We start from the raw sequence: 18,170 nt of genomic DNA, 5'->3' as shown, positions 1-18,170 counted from the left end.
TTTTATAAGGCACTGGTTTCCTTTTGCTGAAAAGCAATAAAGAGTAGGTACTTACTTCACATTTTAGCTTTCCATATTCTAGTTGATTAACCATTCTATGTAAGCAACTAATCCTATCCAACCATGGTAGAACTTTAGTCAAACATCAAGATTGATCATAGTAATGTTGCTCTTATTACCCTGTGTGGCAAAGGGATCAAGCAGTCCCAAACCGTGAGAAGCGGACGATTCGAATCGAAATTTGTTAACCTGGCCAGGCAAACCTAACACACACGTTTGGAACACCGTCGGGTCGTTCCCAAACAACTGTTTACTTTTCATTCTGGCTTGTGGACAGTGTCACTCTCCCCGACTACAGGGCACCAACCTCGTCCCTGCACCCGTGGTGTTGCGCAACATAAACATAAATAAAACATATCTCTAAGAGAGTGAAAGGTATATCCTCTCCCCGGTCCGATCGGCTACGAGGCTTACCGCGTACCATATTTACGGTATGTGGCTAGTACATTCAAAAACTTAACCACCGCTACCACACACCGCGACCTTAGCAGAATTTATCAACACAGACGGGGTCTCACCCAAGGTCATGATATCGAACACGACCCCGTCCGTCGTCCATATATTGATAGCAGAAAGTAAACAAGCAATTCCTATAGAGGTCGCGAGTGACAGGCAATCACTCGACTTTTACCAGTCCTATAAGCTTAGCAATTATTCGAACTCAGGTCTAGTGTTCAGTACATAGGTTCCTAGGATCATACATCTAGGATTTCAATTCAAATCCTAAGAACTGTAAATGCACAAGTAAGTAATAATGATAAATTGTAATAATTTGAAATACTGGGTTATGTCCGGGGCTTGCCTTCTTGGTAGTCACTAGCTAGATTAGCCTTGGGCTCTTCCGGATTTTGGTCCGGGTCTTCAGTTAGTACAGTTGCGTTCAGCTGGGCCTCTTGATCACCTTCTTCGGACTCCGGGATCAGCTCGTACGTCCCGTCTGATAAAACAGTCGTATCTATATGTGATGCAAGAAACGGTATTATAAACACACGCTTCACAATAAAGTTGCAATTTAAAAGATAACAAACATAACTAAGCATATGGGCAATCGTTTATAGAGTAGTTATTTAACATTGCCTACTACACAAAACAATATGATTAACCTCACAAGACAACTTGATTAACTTCACAAAGTAAGTTTTAGTTAACTCACATAGCATTTAAAACATGGTTCGCTAAGAATTGAGTAACTCAGAATACAACCAGAATTTAAATGCTACAAAATTACTTCAAACAGGTCGTACAGAGGGCAATCTACCCTGAAAATTTCATGCTATTTCATACAGCCAATTATTCAGAATAAATCATTCACTTAGACAGCACCTAGAGTAAGATTAAATTCTACAGGTTAAACTAGAGCAAAACAGGATCTATAAATTTAACAGAAAACCAATACAGTGTTAACTAAGCTGCTGTAAAATTTTCATGATTGTATCTGCACAGATTTAATTCTGATAAAAAGAACAAAACTAGCATTAACACATCAAGAATCATTTTTAAATTCTGTTCTAAAAATGATCAGTTGTTCAAACTTCATGGACAAGCTGAGCTATTCAAAATTACCATTCATAAATATTTTAATGATTTATCATGAATATAAACTATTTACCATAATTAAAGTCTACTTAATAAGCATTAAATCAAAAAAAAGGCAAACATATCGAAAATTTCTAAAACTTCGGAAACAGCAAGGTTTTAGTAACATGTAAGCATGGAAAAAGTTTCACACTCAGAACTCTAATATTTCTACCAGCACAAATATATTAGCATAACAAGTAGATCAAGGAATCTTGAAACTTTGACCTAGTTAATGATGTCAAAAAGGTTCCAAAATTTTACTAGGTACTAGTAACACTGTAAGGCACAATCAAACAAAAAATCATAGACAGTTACTGAGTAGAACTCCTAGAACAATTAAAGTCTATTTATTCTATTCTTTTTCTTGGATTAAAAATCAAACCAAAAATGAAGATGTGTACGTAACAAAACATATAGTTCTTGTAACAAGGATTCCAAAACATTTCAGTTTGTATTTTTCTGATTTTTCTACGAATTTCTAGATATTTTCAAAATTCACTGGTTTGAATTCTAGAGTTCATGAACATTTCTCAAATTAGGCCCTGGAACTTTCTTTTCTTTTGAAACGAGGTCCCTGGCCGGAGCAGGGGAGGAATGGCGCTGCAGATCCTGGCGAGGTCCGGCGCTGGGGTGAGGGGGAAGGTTAGGGGAAAGAAGGAGGAAGTCCTTGCGCACCTTTTGGTGGTCTTGGATCGGTGGGAGAAAGTCGGGAAGGTGCTCGACGGCGGTGGACAGGGAGCGGCGGCGGAGGTTCAACGGCGACGAGGTTCTCCGGTGAGGGATTGGCGACAAGGGGAGGCTGGTAAGCTTCGCGGGCCCAAGGTGGAGCTCGCTAGGGGGTCGAGAGGGTCGGAAAAGGTCTGGATCGGCGGGTTCACGGCGGCGTCTAGCTCACCGGAGTTCAGGCGGCGGCAATGGTGTTTTGGGGTTTCGGGGCGGGGATTTGGCGAGGAAGCGAGAGAAACAGACTGAGGGGGTTCTGCTGGTGCTGCTGCGCGCGAGAGGAGGGGAGCCGGGGCACTGCCCTGGGCTGGCCACGGCGGTGGCGAGGTGGCGGTCGTCTGGGGCTCGGGTGTGCGTGGCAGAGACGGGGAAGCTCCAGCGCGAGGGGAAAAGGGCGGCGAGGAGCTCAGGCGCGACGCGTGGGTAGCCACGGCAAGCAGGAGGTGGCCTGCGGCCCTTCCTTGGCGGCGGCAGTGCCGCTCAGCGCCGGCGGCAGAGCAAGCAGAGGAGCAGGGATGTGGAAGATGAAGGCTGGACTGGTTTGTAATTTCTGCAAAGCTTAGGGGTTCTACTGTAAAACAAAAATATCTCCTAAACTAGGGCTCAAATGAAAAAGTGCCCAACATGAAAGTTGTTCAACTTTTCAAGATCTACAACTTTGATGTTGTGAAAAAATTGATTTGACCAAAGATTAAAGAGTTATTTTGAAAACATAGGAAGGATTTTCAATTTAATGGACTTTTGTCTTTTCCAATGCAAATTCAGATTAATTTCAAACTAAAAAGCAAAATTTTCTGCCAAGCAATGATTACACTGAATTTTACAAACAAACCCTCCACAAAAGCAATATTTGCTCTCTCTATTCAAATTAAGTTATAGAAAGGACCCTGCATTAAAACATATTTACACAACTACCCTTAGATTTTTACAATAAGGTCCTTTTTCAAGCAAAATAAGCACATGATGCATAAAATAAATACAATTCTACTGCGCAGGCACCTAGGGTGTCACACCGCCTTGGCCCGGTCATCTCCAGGCCGTGCCTGGCCCAGCCCTATTTCTTAGCGGGCCGTGCCGTGTCAGCCCACGGACTGCGCAGACGGCCCAGGCACAGGCCCACGGGCCTGTTTCATGCTGGGCTAGCCCGCAGAGCCCGGCCTGCTTATCGGGCTTGGGCCTCCCGCGGCCCACGATGGGGCGCGCCGCCGCGCCGGTACTCGGCCGCGGGAGCGGCGCCGGCGGCGGTGGAGAGGCTACGGTGGCGGAGTGGCCAGAGTAGAGCAGGAGGGGCGAGAGGAAGTGCGGCGGCGGCGGCGGAGAGGCGAGGTAGGGAGGCAGCGCGAGTAGAGCTCCCACTCCCAGTCCGGCGGCGCTAGATCTAGCCGGCTAGGGTTGCGGGGAAAGGGGGCGCGGTCGATGGCGGGGTGAGGGAGCGGAGGCCGGAGGGGGCGGCGTCGACGGCGGGGCGAGGGAGCGGAGGTCGGAGGCTTAGAGCTCGGAGGGGCGGCGTCGATGGCGGGGCGAGGGAGCGGGGTCGGAGGGGGCGGCGACGCGGCGGCGACGACGGAGCAAGCTCTCGGAGGCTCGGATGGAGCGGAGGTCGGAGGGGGTGGCGTGGACGGCGGGGCGAGCCCTCGGAGGGAGCAGACGCCGGAGGAGGGCGGCTTCCCGGGCACCGCCGGCGCCCGGAGGGAGACGGGGCGTCGAGGTGTGTTGGAGGGGAGGGGGAGTGGAGTCGCGGGTGGGAGGGTTGGGGGGAGAGGACGAGTCGCGGTGGGGGGAGTGGAGTCACTGTAATGATGCAGTGGGCTGTGCTGTGTGCTTCTGTAGGCTTTTGGAGTAAGCGGGCCGCTACCGGGCCGGCCTACTAACTCCGAGGCGGGCCGTGCCAGCCCACGGGCTGGTGTGACGGCCCAAGCCCGAGCATGGGTAGTGGGCCGGGCCAGCCCGGGCACGATTTGGATCGGGCCGGGCCGTGCTTGGGCCGGGCCAAATTAGCCGTGTTTCGGGCGGGCTAACAGGCTGCGAGCTGCATGGACATCTATACAAACGAGGGAGACAAACGAGGGAGGGCACACGTGACTCGGGATGCAAGTGGGCACGGGCTGGCCTGCCAGCCTGCTAGGCCCGCCTGCAAAAAACGGCCTGGTGGGCATCTGCATTTCTCCCGTGGGTTTAAGCAGACAGACCTGCCAAAGCCCAGCAGGAGCCCGCAGGAGTGGATCGGGACCCCTGCGTCGCCCTTCTCCGTCGGCGCCGCCTCCATCTCAGGCGAGTCTCCTCTGAGATCTGCACCGCCCAGCTCGTCGTCTCCATCGCTCCTCGCTTCCTCTGTCCCCTTCCCCACTCCACTTCACTCATCTGCCTGCCCGCGACTGCGAGCGCCTGCAGAGCTGCCTCGGCCCGCAAGGCCTACCAGGTGAACGCGGAAAGAGGTGCAGGTGCAAACGAGCTCCTGCAGAGCAGCCTGCTCACGCATGCGGGCGTTGCGGGGGGGTCTGCAAGTAGCCTGCAAGGCGCGCCCGCCTGCATCCCTACACGTGACATGGGCACATGGCTACACGTCATCATCAGGCCAGTTTGAAATGCATTTTTTTTGTTGCGAAATTGAAATGCAGGTTCTGAGTTCAAAACTGTAATAAACTGATGCAGGCCAGGCCCTAGTTTATTTTCTTTACAAGGCGGGTCGAAAATCTACTAGGGATAGTGGCAATTTCACACGCAACTAATATGCACGCGGTTTGGGCCTTCACTACCAGCAGGTCTGAAAATTAAGGGGTGTTTAGAAACAGGGACTTCAAAAAAGTCCCAGGGACTTTTTAGTATTTAGAAATATTAAATAAATATTAATTATAAAACTAACTGCAGAACCCTAGGGCTAAATTGCGAGACGAATCTAATGATGTATTTTAATCTATGATTAGCGAATGGTTACTGTATCATCACTGTAGCCAATCATCGATTAATTAGGCTCATTAGATTCGTCTCGCGAAAAAGCACTCAACTGTCAAAAAACATTTATAAACAGATTTTATTTAATAATATAAAATAGTAAGATTCCTTTTGATGTGATAGAGACTTTTGGAAAAAGTCCTGGAGCCAAACAGTCCCTAAAACGACATACCGGGCCAGCGGGCCCGTCTCGTTCGATTAGCCTCCTAGGTCTAGTCGACCTAGCGTCCAGCGAGTGACGACGGCGGCGGCTAGCACCTACCTGCGAGCGCACTGGCGGCCCTCGAGTTTTCTATTGGGAAAATTTCTCACCAGGACACCAGGTTTACGTGCTATATGATAGTCAGGTATTGTGGGTGATTTTTGGATTGCTCTCGAGCATTGTTCGTGGCAGCACAAAGAGCGCATCGTGATTTTGCTGTATTATGAATGGGATTTGGAATTGTTAATGCTCGTTTGCAAGATTGAAATTGGCTAATCTCATTGAGAATTGTTGGATGCGAAGAAAAGTTCAGACGGATTAACCTGAGGGAATGCTGCTTTACGGTTATTCAAACAAATATAATATCAGCGTAATCAAGCATGGATTCAACAGAAAACTTGAAAAGTAGATTTCTTGCGCACAGAAAATTGCAGGTCCAGACAAGGGCATAGATTTGTCATTGTTCAAATTTCAGGATAATACGATGGAGGAATCAATAGCATTGCAACAACGTAATAAACAAGATGAGTTATACCGAATGGAACTATCTAATTATCTACTATTTGCACCGATCAATAGCATTGCCAATGTTTACAGGGAACACAACGATTAGCACCATCAATCAACCGAAGAGCAGCTGGGCGTGCGGGTACAGCTCCCTGTACGCCTGTTTGATGGTGTTGTCGGCGACGCCGGTGGCCGCGGACACGTCCCGGATCGACCGGCCGGCGCCGGGCCTCCGCTGTATGGCCATGTAGATGATGGCGGCCGCGGTGGAGTCCGGGTTGCGCCGCACGTCGAGCTGGTCCTGCATCCTCCGCGCCGCCTCCTGCACCGCGCGCACCTCGTCCTCCACCATCCCGAGCAGCGAGCCGAAGCGCTCCATGTAGTCGGCCGCGCGCACCACGCCGATGTCCATGATGGCCTCCCCGCCGGCGTCGTCCCCGAACCGCTTCCTGATGAGCGTGAGGAGCTTGCCGATGTCCTTCCTGGACGCCGCGCCGCCGCGCGTCGCCGCGGCCAGCTCCTTGAACGTCCGCGGCGCGCCCGCGCTGCGGCACGCCACGTAGAGGCACGCCGCGTACAGCGCGTCGCCGCTCCGGCCGGCGCCCTTGGTGTAGTAGTGGTGCGCCCTGCCCTTGCCCTCCTCCAGCCCCCGGTACACCTCCAGGGCCCGGTCCCGCACGCCGGGCGCGATCCCGAGCCGGACCGCCATGTCGGAGATGGCGCGGCAGCCCCCCTCGGATGCCGCCGTCCCGCGGGCCTGCGCGGCCCCGCGCATCGCCGGCGCCGCGGGCTCCTCCTCGGCCTCCTGCGAGGAGGCTGCAGCGGCGCCCACCGACGGCGGCGCCGTGGGTTCCTCCGGCATCCTCAGCGACAGAGTCACGGTGCCGCGCATCCTCTTCAGGCCGGGTGCTGCCCCCTCCTCCCCTGTCGTCTGCAGCCCCGGAGGCGGAGCGACGGCGGTGCCCCGCCCCCTCCTCCTCAGCAGGGCGGCTTCCTCGGCCCCGGCGCTCATGTTGATCAGCGCCGAATACTCCATCGGCGTCGTCAGGCGGCGGCCTCTCGAAAGAAAGAGATGTGGTTTCGATGGCAGTCTGGTCTGATCTGGGCAGCGGCGCTGGCGCTCTCGCTCAGGTTGTGTCGTGTGGCGCCGTGGCGGCGGTGGGGGGGTGCTATATAAAGGCCAAAGGTCGGTGGCGTCTCCGTCTCGGCCTTGATCGGTGTCGCAGCGGTTACGCTTGCGCCTCGCCTCCCCCCGGTTCCGGATCGAACGGAACGGGCGTCTGCCGGTGAGACTACAACTGGGCCCCACGACATGTGGAGTCGGATAGGGATCGAACTCGGTTTTGTTGGAGAACACGTAAACTTGATCTGTTCTTTTCACCCCGCAGCCTGAAATTGAGTACTATACTAACGCGCCAGGAATTGGCGCGCGCTCATGCGTCGCGGCCCCACGTGGGTCCGGGGGTACTGTTCATCATTTAAAAAATAATAAAATATACTGTTCATGTGGGCCGGGGGTACTGTTTATAATAAAAAAATAATAAAAATATACTGTTCATGTGGGCCCCCCCGGGTACTGTTCATAATAAAAAAATATAATTCGAAATTAAAAATTAAAAAATGGCCCCATGTGTTTAAATGTTTAGTTTTTTATGAAAAAAATTATATACTACATTTACCTCTATTATATATTGGATTTTATTTTCACTTTGTGAACTCGCAAAATATAATTGAATCATACATTCATTTCTAACCCTATCATTTTTTCTACCAAAATTAATAATTAATGTAAGCTAATCCATCAATTATATCTACTAACATACACAAAATAAATTCTTCTATGTACTATTTATACAGGGATGGGCCCTGTGTGTTATTTAGGTGTTACCCACATAATATTCAATTGGAATCCACCCACAAAATATATTTAATTATTTATTTACATGAAAACAATAACCATATTTCATACACTACGTCTACACGTGCTAGCCCCTACTACTTATTGGATTTTAATTCCACTTCATAAACTCGCAAAATATAATTATATGACAATCTATCAACTATACCTATCACACTTCATTCAATACATCAACACGTTGCCAAAATATATCAGCACGATATTGCTTTAACTGTAATATACGATAATATATTTTTATTATTATTTTACATCAAATCTTTTGCTACAGGCGCGCAAAGCGCGCCAACCTGCCTAGTTATATAATAATACAAACTGGAAACGGGATATCAGTATCATAATACTTGATTTTTTTAATACTAAGTTTATTTTGTCGATTAACTTACACATCGTAAACGCCAACTTTCATCTCCATTAATACTTTGAGGCAGTGGCGGATCCAAAGGCCGAAAGTATATGGTGCCATCTCCAGTAGAAGGTGCCACCATAGCTGATCAAATTTTTTTTCGCGACCGTGCCTGAGCACGTTTTTCATTAAGAGGAAGAAAGAAAGTAGCTACAAAAGGAACCAGTCACAGTTGGGACCGGTCCTAAGCGTTCTCCTCGGTCCCTATTACAAGGCCAAATTTTCGCGACCTGGCGCACCCAAAACTGCAAACGATTCTAACTGTCTAAACCCAGCTTGTGACCAAGTGATGATCTCATCAAAGACCCTTCTCACTACATCATCGACCGTGTGACTTCGGCGATTAAAAGTTCTATCATTTCTTTCCTTCCACAGAAGCCAACAAATGAGCACCGCTAGAGAGTCAAATCCCCGACGCCAAATTTTGGGAAGCAGCTTCCGTGCATGTGCCCACCAATCCAGGATGTAATCAGACTGAGCCTGATGCAAAAGTCGCTCATATCCCAACCGGCGCAAAACCTGAAACCATACTTCACGAGAGAAAGTGCATGAAAGCAAAAGATGATAGATAGTTTCAGAGGATTGGTCACAGAGCACGCAAATGTCATCATCCTGCAGCCCCCGTCTTTTCCTACGAGCGGCGGTCCAGCACCTGTCATGGATGACGAGCCAAATGAAGAACTTGCACTTTGCCGGAGCTCGCGCCCTACGGAGCAGCTTGGCTCCCTCAACTGGGTGCTGTCCAATGAAGAACGTCGAATAAGCCGAGGAGGTGGAGAAGACCCTATCCGAAGTCCACCTCCAGCAAATCCTATCCGGCTGATCCGCAGTGAGATTGATCTGCCTCACGTGATCCCAAGTTTGCAGATATTCCAATAAAACCTGAACGGTGAGAGCCCCAGAGATATCACTGATCCATTTGTCATCGAGCAAAGCGTCTGCGACTGTTCGTTGCTGCTTGCAACGAGAACCAACAGCGTTACATAAGCAGAGCGCCAGGTCTAGCAAGGATTGACCTTGCAACCAATGATCTGTCCAAAAAAGCGCCTTCTTGCCGTCACCCAACTCCACATAAATTGAAGCCTGAAACATCGCCTCCACAAGGCGCTCACCCTCAGCAGGAAGCTCCAGCCATGGCCTCAGGTGGTCAGTTCTCCTCAGCCAGAGCCATCTCATACGTAGAGCATACCCAAACTTCTGTAGATCAACAATCCCAAGTCCACCAAGCTCAGTCGGCCTACATACGCGGGGCCAAGCCAGCAAGCAGTGTCCACCTTTGGCCTCCTTGGATCCTTTCCACAGAAAATTTCGTCTACAATTATCGATGCATTTGATCACCCACGGAGAGAGGTTAATAGCAAGGGCCGTGTGTGTGGGGATGGCCGAAAGTGTGCTCTTGATCAGCACGACTCTGCCGGCCTTGGTAAGCAACCCTGCCTTCCAGGACGACAGACGATTTGCCACACGATCCACCAGAGGTTGCAAATCATTCTTCGTGAGGCTTGTTATACCCAGAGGTATACCAAGGTAACGAATGGGAAAGGGTTCAACTGTTGCAGGGAAATTGGTGAGGAGCGTCACCGTGCTCTCTAGATCACACCAGATTGGGGAGATCAAGCACTTTGCCAAGTTTGTCCTAAGCCCCGACGTTACTGCGAAGATGTCTAGAATTGTTCTCAGCATAACCAAGTCCTGCCGATTGGCCGTAAGGAAAATCGCGACGTCATCGGCGTACAAGAAAACCCTTTCCTTGATCTTGTGGTGTAGTGACCTTAGTAAGCCCATGTTGTCAGCAAGACGAAATAAAGCGTTGAGGGCTTCCATGACGATGACAAACAAAAGTGGGGACAAAGGATCTCCCTGGCGCAGGCCCCTAGCGTGGCAAATCCGCCTCCCCAACGAACCATTTGTCACTACCCGTGTGCTTGCCGAGGAAAGAATTAGCGCAATCCAGTCAAGCCACCGCCTGATCAAATTTTAACAGCTAACTATTGGAACTGACTCTAGTTCAGTTCCCTTACTCGCCGAGGCCCGTCAAATCAATGAATTCTTAAAAATCAATGAGAATTACTGTTCATCACTGTTCTCTAAAGACAAAAAACTGTCCCTATTTTCGGCTGGCTTCGCTCTATAGTTGACCCCCCCCCCCCTTTTCAATTCATGATCTGTGTTATTTGATTTGAACACACACGTTACAAGCTACTTGCCTCGCTTCTCTTTAGTGCTGGCCAAAGCACACAAGAACTTGGCATATACTTTTACTGGCCAAAACACACAAGCGCTTCTCTCTAGTGCTGGCCAAAATGCACTAGCTTGTTACAGGCAAGGCTATGGAGCCCGGGCGGGTGCCCAAGCGGGTCGTCGAGCCCTGGGTCTTCTAGTGCTTTCAAGGTTAACAAAAATACACAGCATAAATCTGAATTATCATCTCCAAGGAATGAAGAACACTGAGAAAATGGACATAAATAGGCTACTAATAATGAGATTCCATATCTGGATACACTAGAAGAGATATGTGTAGATGATCACATACAAAACGCTACCATTAGCCAATCTAACTTCTCTTGGCACACAAGCAACGCAACATCGTCAGACAAGCTATTAACCTCGAAAATATTAAGCATTTAAATATTTAAAGGACTACACTAACATGGACTAGCAAATAATTAAGCCTGTTTGCATAAGGCTCAGAAAATACCTCTTGAATATTTGTGAGTTGTAAATAAATCCACCATCATAGACACTGAAGAGATAGAAGAAGCAGACATCCCTAGGTTCTTTCATTGCCAAGAAGAAGATGTACCATAGCCATAACAGATCAGAGCAAATAAAAAACTTAATTTGAAGATTATATTATGCTCAAATATTGTTTCATGAAGATGTATATAGGTCTTCTCACCCCTTGCCATATATGAATACTTCCTTCACCGTGAAACGAATGTAATTCGAGTTTTATCCCGATTAAATGAAACTATTTTAATTTAATCAAATTTATGGAGAATGTATATTATAAATATTTATACTGCCAAATACATTTCATGATGAATCTAATGACCCTCTACATATTTGGTGCCATAAAAATTGATACTCTTTCTCTATAGATTTAGTAAAACTCAAGATAGTTTGGATCAGGACAAAACTATAAATTGCATTCCTTTTTAGAGAACATCAAAGGCATAGAAAGATGGTGAAGGAAGTTATGGCAGCAATAGAGATCTAGGAGAGTGAATTCCTTGAGTACATGTCCGTAATAGTTAGACTGTTAGGGGATGTTTTCCAAACTTGACCTTGATTACTTCTCATCTCGAACAATCACATTTTTTTAGTACAAGATAGACATGAACACACCCCTTGGACTATACCTTTTTTTTTCAAAACACAAATGCAATAATACTATTTAGAATGCAATTATTCAAATAGTTGTCGAATAAAGGGATTTTAATCCTTTCCATTATTGAGTCAATGACAAGAAATGATTTCACTTCAGAAAGAGAGATGTTTTTTTTTCGCGACCGTGCCTGGGCACGTATTTCATTAAGAGGAGACAGAAAGAGGGATGTCATGTGGTACTTGTGAATTTCTATATGCATATAAAAGATTGTGGATCAGATTATTGCTTTTTTCTGTGAAAATGTGTGCATGCATTCTTTTAAGGGTGCATATGTTTATGATTGAAAGAATAGCAGCAATAAAGCATAACAAGGATCAAAAGAAGAGGATGCTAGCTGCTTGATATAAGATGAAGACAAAAACAATTAGTATAGATAAGATGCGTTTGTAGTGTATTTGGCAGAAAAAAAAACAGTGAGTAGAAAGAACCATTACTTGGAAACAGAGGTTTGTCATTGTTACAACAGCCAGATCAAAGGCAAGGTGACAATGTGTAGTGATGATTTCTTCGATAATTGAAGCCACCCTTGCATCCCGTGGGGTGATCTTCCACTGAAAGGAACTATAGATTGTTGTACACTTGTACCCCTTGCAAACACTTGCCACTACCATGCATAGATTACCATCACCCTTACAAAAAAAAATCTATAATGTCTTTCGCAATGGAAAGTATTAGTGAGGGGCACATAAACCCCAACCAGCATTGAATACAACATGATGCGCTAACCTTATAATTGTACATGTGGAACATATTTTCAGTACAATTCTTGCAAGCTACATTTTTTTATTGACCTGTGGTGAAATTACAACCTTTTTAACATAGCTCTAAGAGCATCTTCCAATATGATTTCAGGAGGAGCTTTGCCAAATAATAATTTGCAGAAAAAATAATAATTCTAGTAGGCTAATTATGTGAAATGATCCTCTGAAATGAACTATGGAGTAGGAGCTAAAGGAAACTAGCTTATCATAATCGATTTCCCTCACATAATCACTCTCTTCTCCAAGCTTCACTTAAATCATAAAGACTCATTTTCATCCTGATGGGGTGTAAACCCGGGGTCCCTAACAGGCCCGCCTCGAACAATATCAGCCCAACAGCCCGTTGGGCTCACCGCAGCAAAGCCCACAAACCGGTACGGGCGACTGCCTTTCCTCAGCATCCAACACGGCCAAAGGCCAGCCCTCCGGGGATACGTGGAGGGCTCCCGACCTAGCACCCATGGGTCAGCACCGTACTGGGCAACCCGGGTCGTGCGCTCCAAGACTGCCGCCCCGTACAACGGGCGTGCCGGTCAAGCCTGGCCTCGTGCAGGCTCCCACGACGCCCACTCCTCTCCTCACGCCGCGTGTACGTAATCCACAGGACCCCCTGACAGGGGCACAGTGCCGGCCGTGCAGGCCGCACAATGCAACGGGAGAAAGCGTCAACGAGCACCGCCTCCCATGCCGTAATGATAGCTTCCCCTGTACACCACTCCATTACGCCAGCGAGTGTGACCGGGCAGCACCGCCTGACCGTGGCAGGGCACTCCTCAACGGGTGTGCCGTCCTTCGGATAGAAGCCACGCAGAGAAGGACGCGCTGCAGCGCTATGGACGGAGGAGCAGGTACGGACTGACGAGACGGGAGACCTCCCAGCAACCACCCGAGTGGCAAGGCTACCCCGACTGACCAAGGATGGGACAGCACCTAGACAACCCGTTGCCCAAGAAAACCAGCCAGGCTCGAGCATCTCCACTCCCGACCGACCGAGTGGGCCCTGACGACTGACCAAGACGAAGGACCTCCGGGCAGGACCAAGACACCATGATAGATATATGTAAACAGGGGGCCCCACCTTGGACTATAAAAGGGGAAGCCCCCCACGTAGGAAAGAGTTGGACTCCTAGAGGTTCGACTCCCAGAAAGCATACTACTTGAAAGGCTTGTAAAGCTCCCCTCTAAACTTTGAGCACCGGGGCTCGAGAGCAGTAGAGCAAGAACACCACCCCTCATACTGGATGTAGGCCATTTCCGACCCGAACCAGTCTAAATCCTCGAGTCTTTGCGTGCTAGACCATATCCGATCAAGCGCACAACAAACGAGCAATTGAGTAGTTTAGTAGTCGCCCATTCTCAGCAGCGACACATCCATAAAATCATTTTTCTCACATAATCACTTTTCGTAGATAATTATAAGCAGGAGGAGCTTCACCGAACAGACCTACAACATATCATTACTTGAATCTATTTTTGCATTGAGAGGTGGCTTCCATATTTTGATGTGGAATCACTTTAGAGAGATGAGTTTCCTCTGCATTACTACAACAGAACTCACCCACTGATGTGTGGGCCTGAGTATGGTGAGGTCCGCACGTTAGTGAGTGAGAGTTCCTCGGCAGTATTGCAGAGGAACTACTTCCACTTTGGAGGAACCCATAAATGGTACCATTCTTAGGTCTTAGAAGCATCTGTGGCATCTACCCTTCACACCCGCATGCACGGGAGTGCACATTTTTAAAACTATATTGAACAAATTTATCTTATAATGATTTAGAAAATAATATGTTTTAATGTTAGGCTAAGAGCATCTACAGAGTCTTTCTAAATTTTACTCTCTAAATTATCATTTGAAGAGTCATGTACATAAAAATCACTCTCTATATGTCTTCACTCTCAACAGTTTTTCTATATCTTGTTTATGCTCTAGAGATCTATTTTCGCTATCTATCTTTGGCTAGCGAGAAATCCGGAATAGATGATGGCTATATTTGGATAACCATTTAGAGAGGCTCTTGGAGACTATTTTTTCATCAAAATCTCTATTTCTAACAATTAGGATAAATATAGAGAGTCTCTTGGAGTTGCTCTAAGGTGCGGTAACTTTGCCTAGCATAACAAAAAGTTAGTATTTATTTTAAATTATTTATGCACATTTTTATTGGTTTAAATACTCATTTTCTCAAATCTAAATGAAGATATGTTTGTTTTTAATTAAGGTATGCTTAGGCTGCTTTTATAGCCCAAGCCTTTTTGCTTTTTTAGCCCTGGCCTTTCCAGACCGTCTTGTAGCCGTATGGGCATTGGGCAGGCCCAGGTGCAGATCTAGCGGTGGGTCTAGAGGGGCTCCAGCCCCTCCTACCGCCACTGGATCCATGAAGCCCCTCCTAAACCCCCTCTATAAATTTTTGACATGAATACACTGCGAGAGGCTAAAGTTGTTTAGAGGTAGGAGAAAGCCTCTCCTAATAATTATTCTGGATCCGGGCCTATCGAATAGCACTGTGAATGAGTTATCAATTCATCACAGACACAATAATGAGAACAGCCAGGCCAACAATGCAGCAGCAGCCCCCAACTAACTTGACTCAATAACATCAGTTCATGCAGCAAGCACTGCCAGTTTGTTTCAATGGATAGATATGTTCAAGTGATCAAGTATTGTAGTGTACTAGTCGAGTAATTTCGTTCAATGCCATTGGCAGACATCTGAACATTAGTTCGCCAGATTCTCGCAAGAACAGGCTGCGTGTTGCATCCATGGACCTGCCGCCAAGGCGCCAAGACATGCAAGATGCAAGCTATGTACATCAGGAAGTCATCCATGATTCGTGATCACTTAGCATTCGGCAAACATCTCGATGGACCGGTCCGTGAATTTGGAAACAATCGAATCAAGCACGGATTCACGAATGAACGGTACTTAGAATCGAAGTCCAACAGAAACTTAATCCACATGATGTCCTAGTTCTAGCAACACGGACATGCCGTGATGCTAAGGATCAAGAACACGGGCCGACATGGCAACGCAAGATCGCCGAGAAGCGCATCCACAGGAGGACAAGCCTGCCTGTTAGGCGAAGAGCATCTCAGCGTGCGGGCGCGAGCTCCTTGTGCGCCTCCTTGATGGTGGCCTCGGCGACGCCGGTGGCCATGGACACGTCCTTGACGGTCTTGGCGGCGCCGGCACGCTGCAAGACCATGTAGCTGATGGCGGCGGCGATGGACTCGGGGTTGCGCCGCACGTCGAGGCCGGCCTCCAGCCTCCGCGCCGCCTCCTGCGCGGCGCGCATCTCCTGGTTGCCCATCCCGAGCCGGGAGCAGAAGCGGCGCAGGTAGTCGGCGGCGCGGACGACGCCGATGTCAAGAACCGGCTGCCCGGCCTCCTCCCCGAGGACCTTCTTGATGAGCGTGGTCATCCGGCCGATCTCCTTCTTGGCGGAGGCGCCGGCGCGCGTCACCGTGGCGAGCTCCTTGTACGTCCGCGGCTTGCCGTCGTTGCGGCACGCGACGAAGAGGCAGGCGGCGTAGAACACGTCCCGCTTCTTGCCCCTGGGGCACGCCTTGGCCTCGTCCAGTTTCTTGTACACGTCCTTGGCGCCGTCCCTGATGGTGGCGACGAGGCCGAGGCGGTCCGCCATGTCGGCGATGGCGCGGAACGCCTCGACCAGCGACTGCTCGTGGTCCGCCCCGCCGACATTGACCTGCATCCTCGGCAGCGCGTTCCCGCCTATAGGTGGCCAAACGGGCGGCCCGGCCCGGCCTGGCACGGGCCCGTCTAAACACGGCCCGTTTAGGTACGATCCGCTTAAGCACGAAAATATTAACGGACCATTAACGGACCGTGCCGTGCCTGCCCATGGGTTGAAGTGCCGGCCCAGGCACGGCCCGAAATTGATTTAATATGGCCGGTGTTTGGCCCGGCAGCCCGGCGGCCCGAAAATATTTAAATAAGATTTGATAATGGATAACATAGTATTTAAATGGACCTATTGTGCTATCCATCGGGCCGATCGAGCAGCCCTTTTTCGGGCCGTGCCTGGACGCGTCCATGGGCTGACAGTGAAGCTCAGGCACGGCCCGGCTATCGTGCCCCCATGCCGCTCGGAGCCTAATAATAATCGGGTCCGGATCGTGCTTAAGTCGGGCTAAATTGGGCCGGGTCTCGGGCCCCATGGGCTCGGGCCAAACGGCCATCTATATTCTCGCCCGCGGACGGCATCTTCGGCAGGCCGGAGTAGGTGATGCGGGTGACGAGCGGGGCGTTGGAGAGGAAGGGGTCGTTGGGCCCGCCGACGCGGCTGGGGTCGCGGTCCTCGCCGCCGCCGTCGTCGGCGAAGCTGCGCCACTCGGAGCCCTCGTCGATGTAGTGCGCCTCGAGGACGAGCGCGCACTCGGTGCACACGGTGTCGCCGGTGGCGTGGTCCAGCACCACCTCCGTGGCGCGGTGGCAGTCTGGGCAGTGGAGCAGCTCGTCAGCCATGGCTGCCGCTGTCTACTGGAGCGACCAAAGCTTTGGTGGCAAGCGAGGCTCGTGCAGAGATCGATGGGGATTTGCAGCGGCGGGCGGCGGCGAGGCGGAGTTGGGGATTGATTTCTCGGAGGGGGTCGGCTGATATTTATTGACGGGTTGGGCGATTGGGTCGGCTTGAGGACGCGGAAGTCGGTGTCGGAAATGTTTTAAATAGCCGGCTATAGCTTCCGCTATAGACCACTATAGTTTTTAGAATTGGCAATCGCTATGGCATTTAGCCCGCTAAAGCCCGCTAAATATCGGCTATAGCCCGCTAAACGCCGTAACGGCAACCCTGCCGCTAAACATCTTAGCCGGCGATTTAAAACATTAGTCGGAAAGCGAGATGGGTCGGAGTCGGACGCTGATTGGGCTGGGTGTTGGGCTGGGGTCGTGGGGCCGCTTGCGTTTCCTTCCCCTTTTTTCGATTTAGAACGTCATGTTTCCTTCTTTTTTTAATGCTCGTACCAAACTCCACAAGAGTAAAAACACACAAGAATACCTCAAAATCTCCTAGACAAAAGAAAAAAAACCTCTTTCCTGGTTAGGATTAGCCACTACTAGGTAGCAAATGTTTCATTTTATTTTAAAAATAGTTTTTCTTTAGATTATGGAAAGAGTTCCGACCTTGATCATTCGCTCGCAAGCGAATGACTACAGTCAAAAGAGTTACAATAGTTTTTAAACTCCAGACCCCAAATGAGAAATTTCACAAATACAAGAAAAAAAGCAACAAAACAAAGAAAGAAACCTAGAAGACTAAACTCCAATCTTCTTCTTTGTTCTCGCTTCAATCATGCAATGTTTTCACGCGGTATCAATCCATCACATCACTCACCTGCTCATAAGCTTGATGTCCGGATGGTCTGTTGCTTGCCCTTTTCAATCCATATGCTTGCACGCCACTAGGGAGGATACGACGCTTCACGCCGTCGTCGCCCGCCTAGATTACCCAGGTAGAGTTTCCTTCTGAGGAAGTCCACAGGGTGAGGAGGTGGCACCTTCGACGATACTTCCAACAAAGATTACGACACCCGAGGGTGTCGCCGTTGTCGACTCCAACAGATGTTGGCCGAGGCTTTCGCCCCGCGCCACCAAATTCACCCCTGCACATCACCCCAAGGAAGCAACCAGCACTACGAGCACCGCCGGCCCGCCGCCA

The 18,170-nt window shown here is 49.2% G+C and overlaps 1 protein-coding gene and 1 pseudogene across 1 annotated transcript; both read right to left on the bottom strand.

The window, feature by feature from the left end:
• Positions 1 to 6,017: 6,017 nt before the first annotated feature.
• Positions 6,018 to 7,058, bottom strand: LOC120667625 (transcription initiation factor IIB-2-like). Its single transcript, XM_039947664.1, has one exon. The coding sequence runs from the start codon at positions 7,056 to 7,058 to the stop codon at positions 6,138 to 6,140; it is 921 nt and encodes a 306-aa protein (XP_039803598.1). The 3' UTR covers positions 6,018 to 6,137.
• An 8,510-nt stretch (positions 7,059 to 15,568) lies between these two features.
• On the bottom strand, positions 15,569 to 17,056 carry LOC120664752 (annotated as a pseudogene).
• Between the last annotated feature and the right edge of the window lie 1,114 nt (positions 17,057 to 18,170).

This window comes from Panicum virgatum, chromosome 3N, assembly GCF_016808335.1.
Source record: "Panicum virgatum strain AP13 chromosome 3N, P.virgatum_v5, whole genome shotgun sequence".
Taxonomy (NCBI): domain Eukaryota; kingdom Viridiplantae; phylum Streptophyta; class Magnoliopsida; order Poales; family Poaceae; genus Panicum; species Panicum virgatum.
This window is presented reverse-complemented; position numbering and strand designations above follow the sequence as displayed.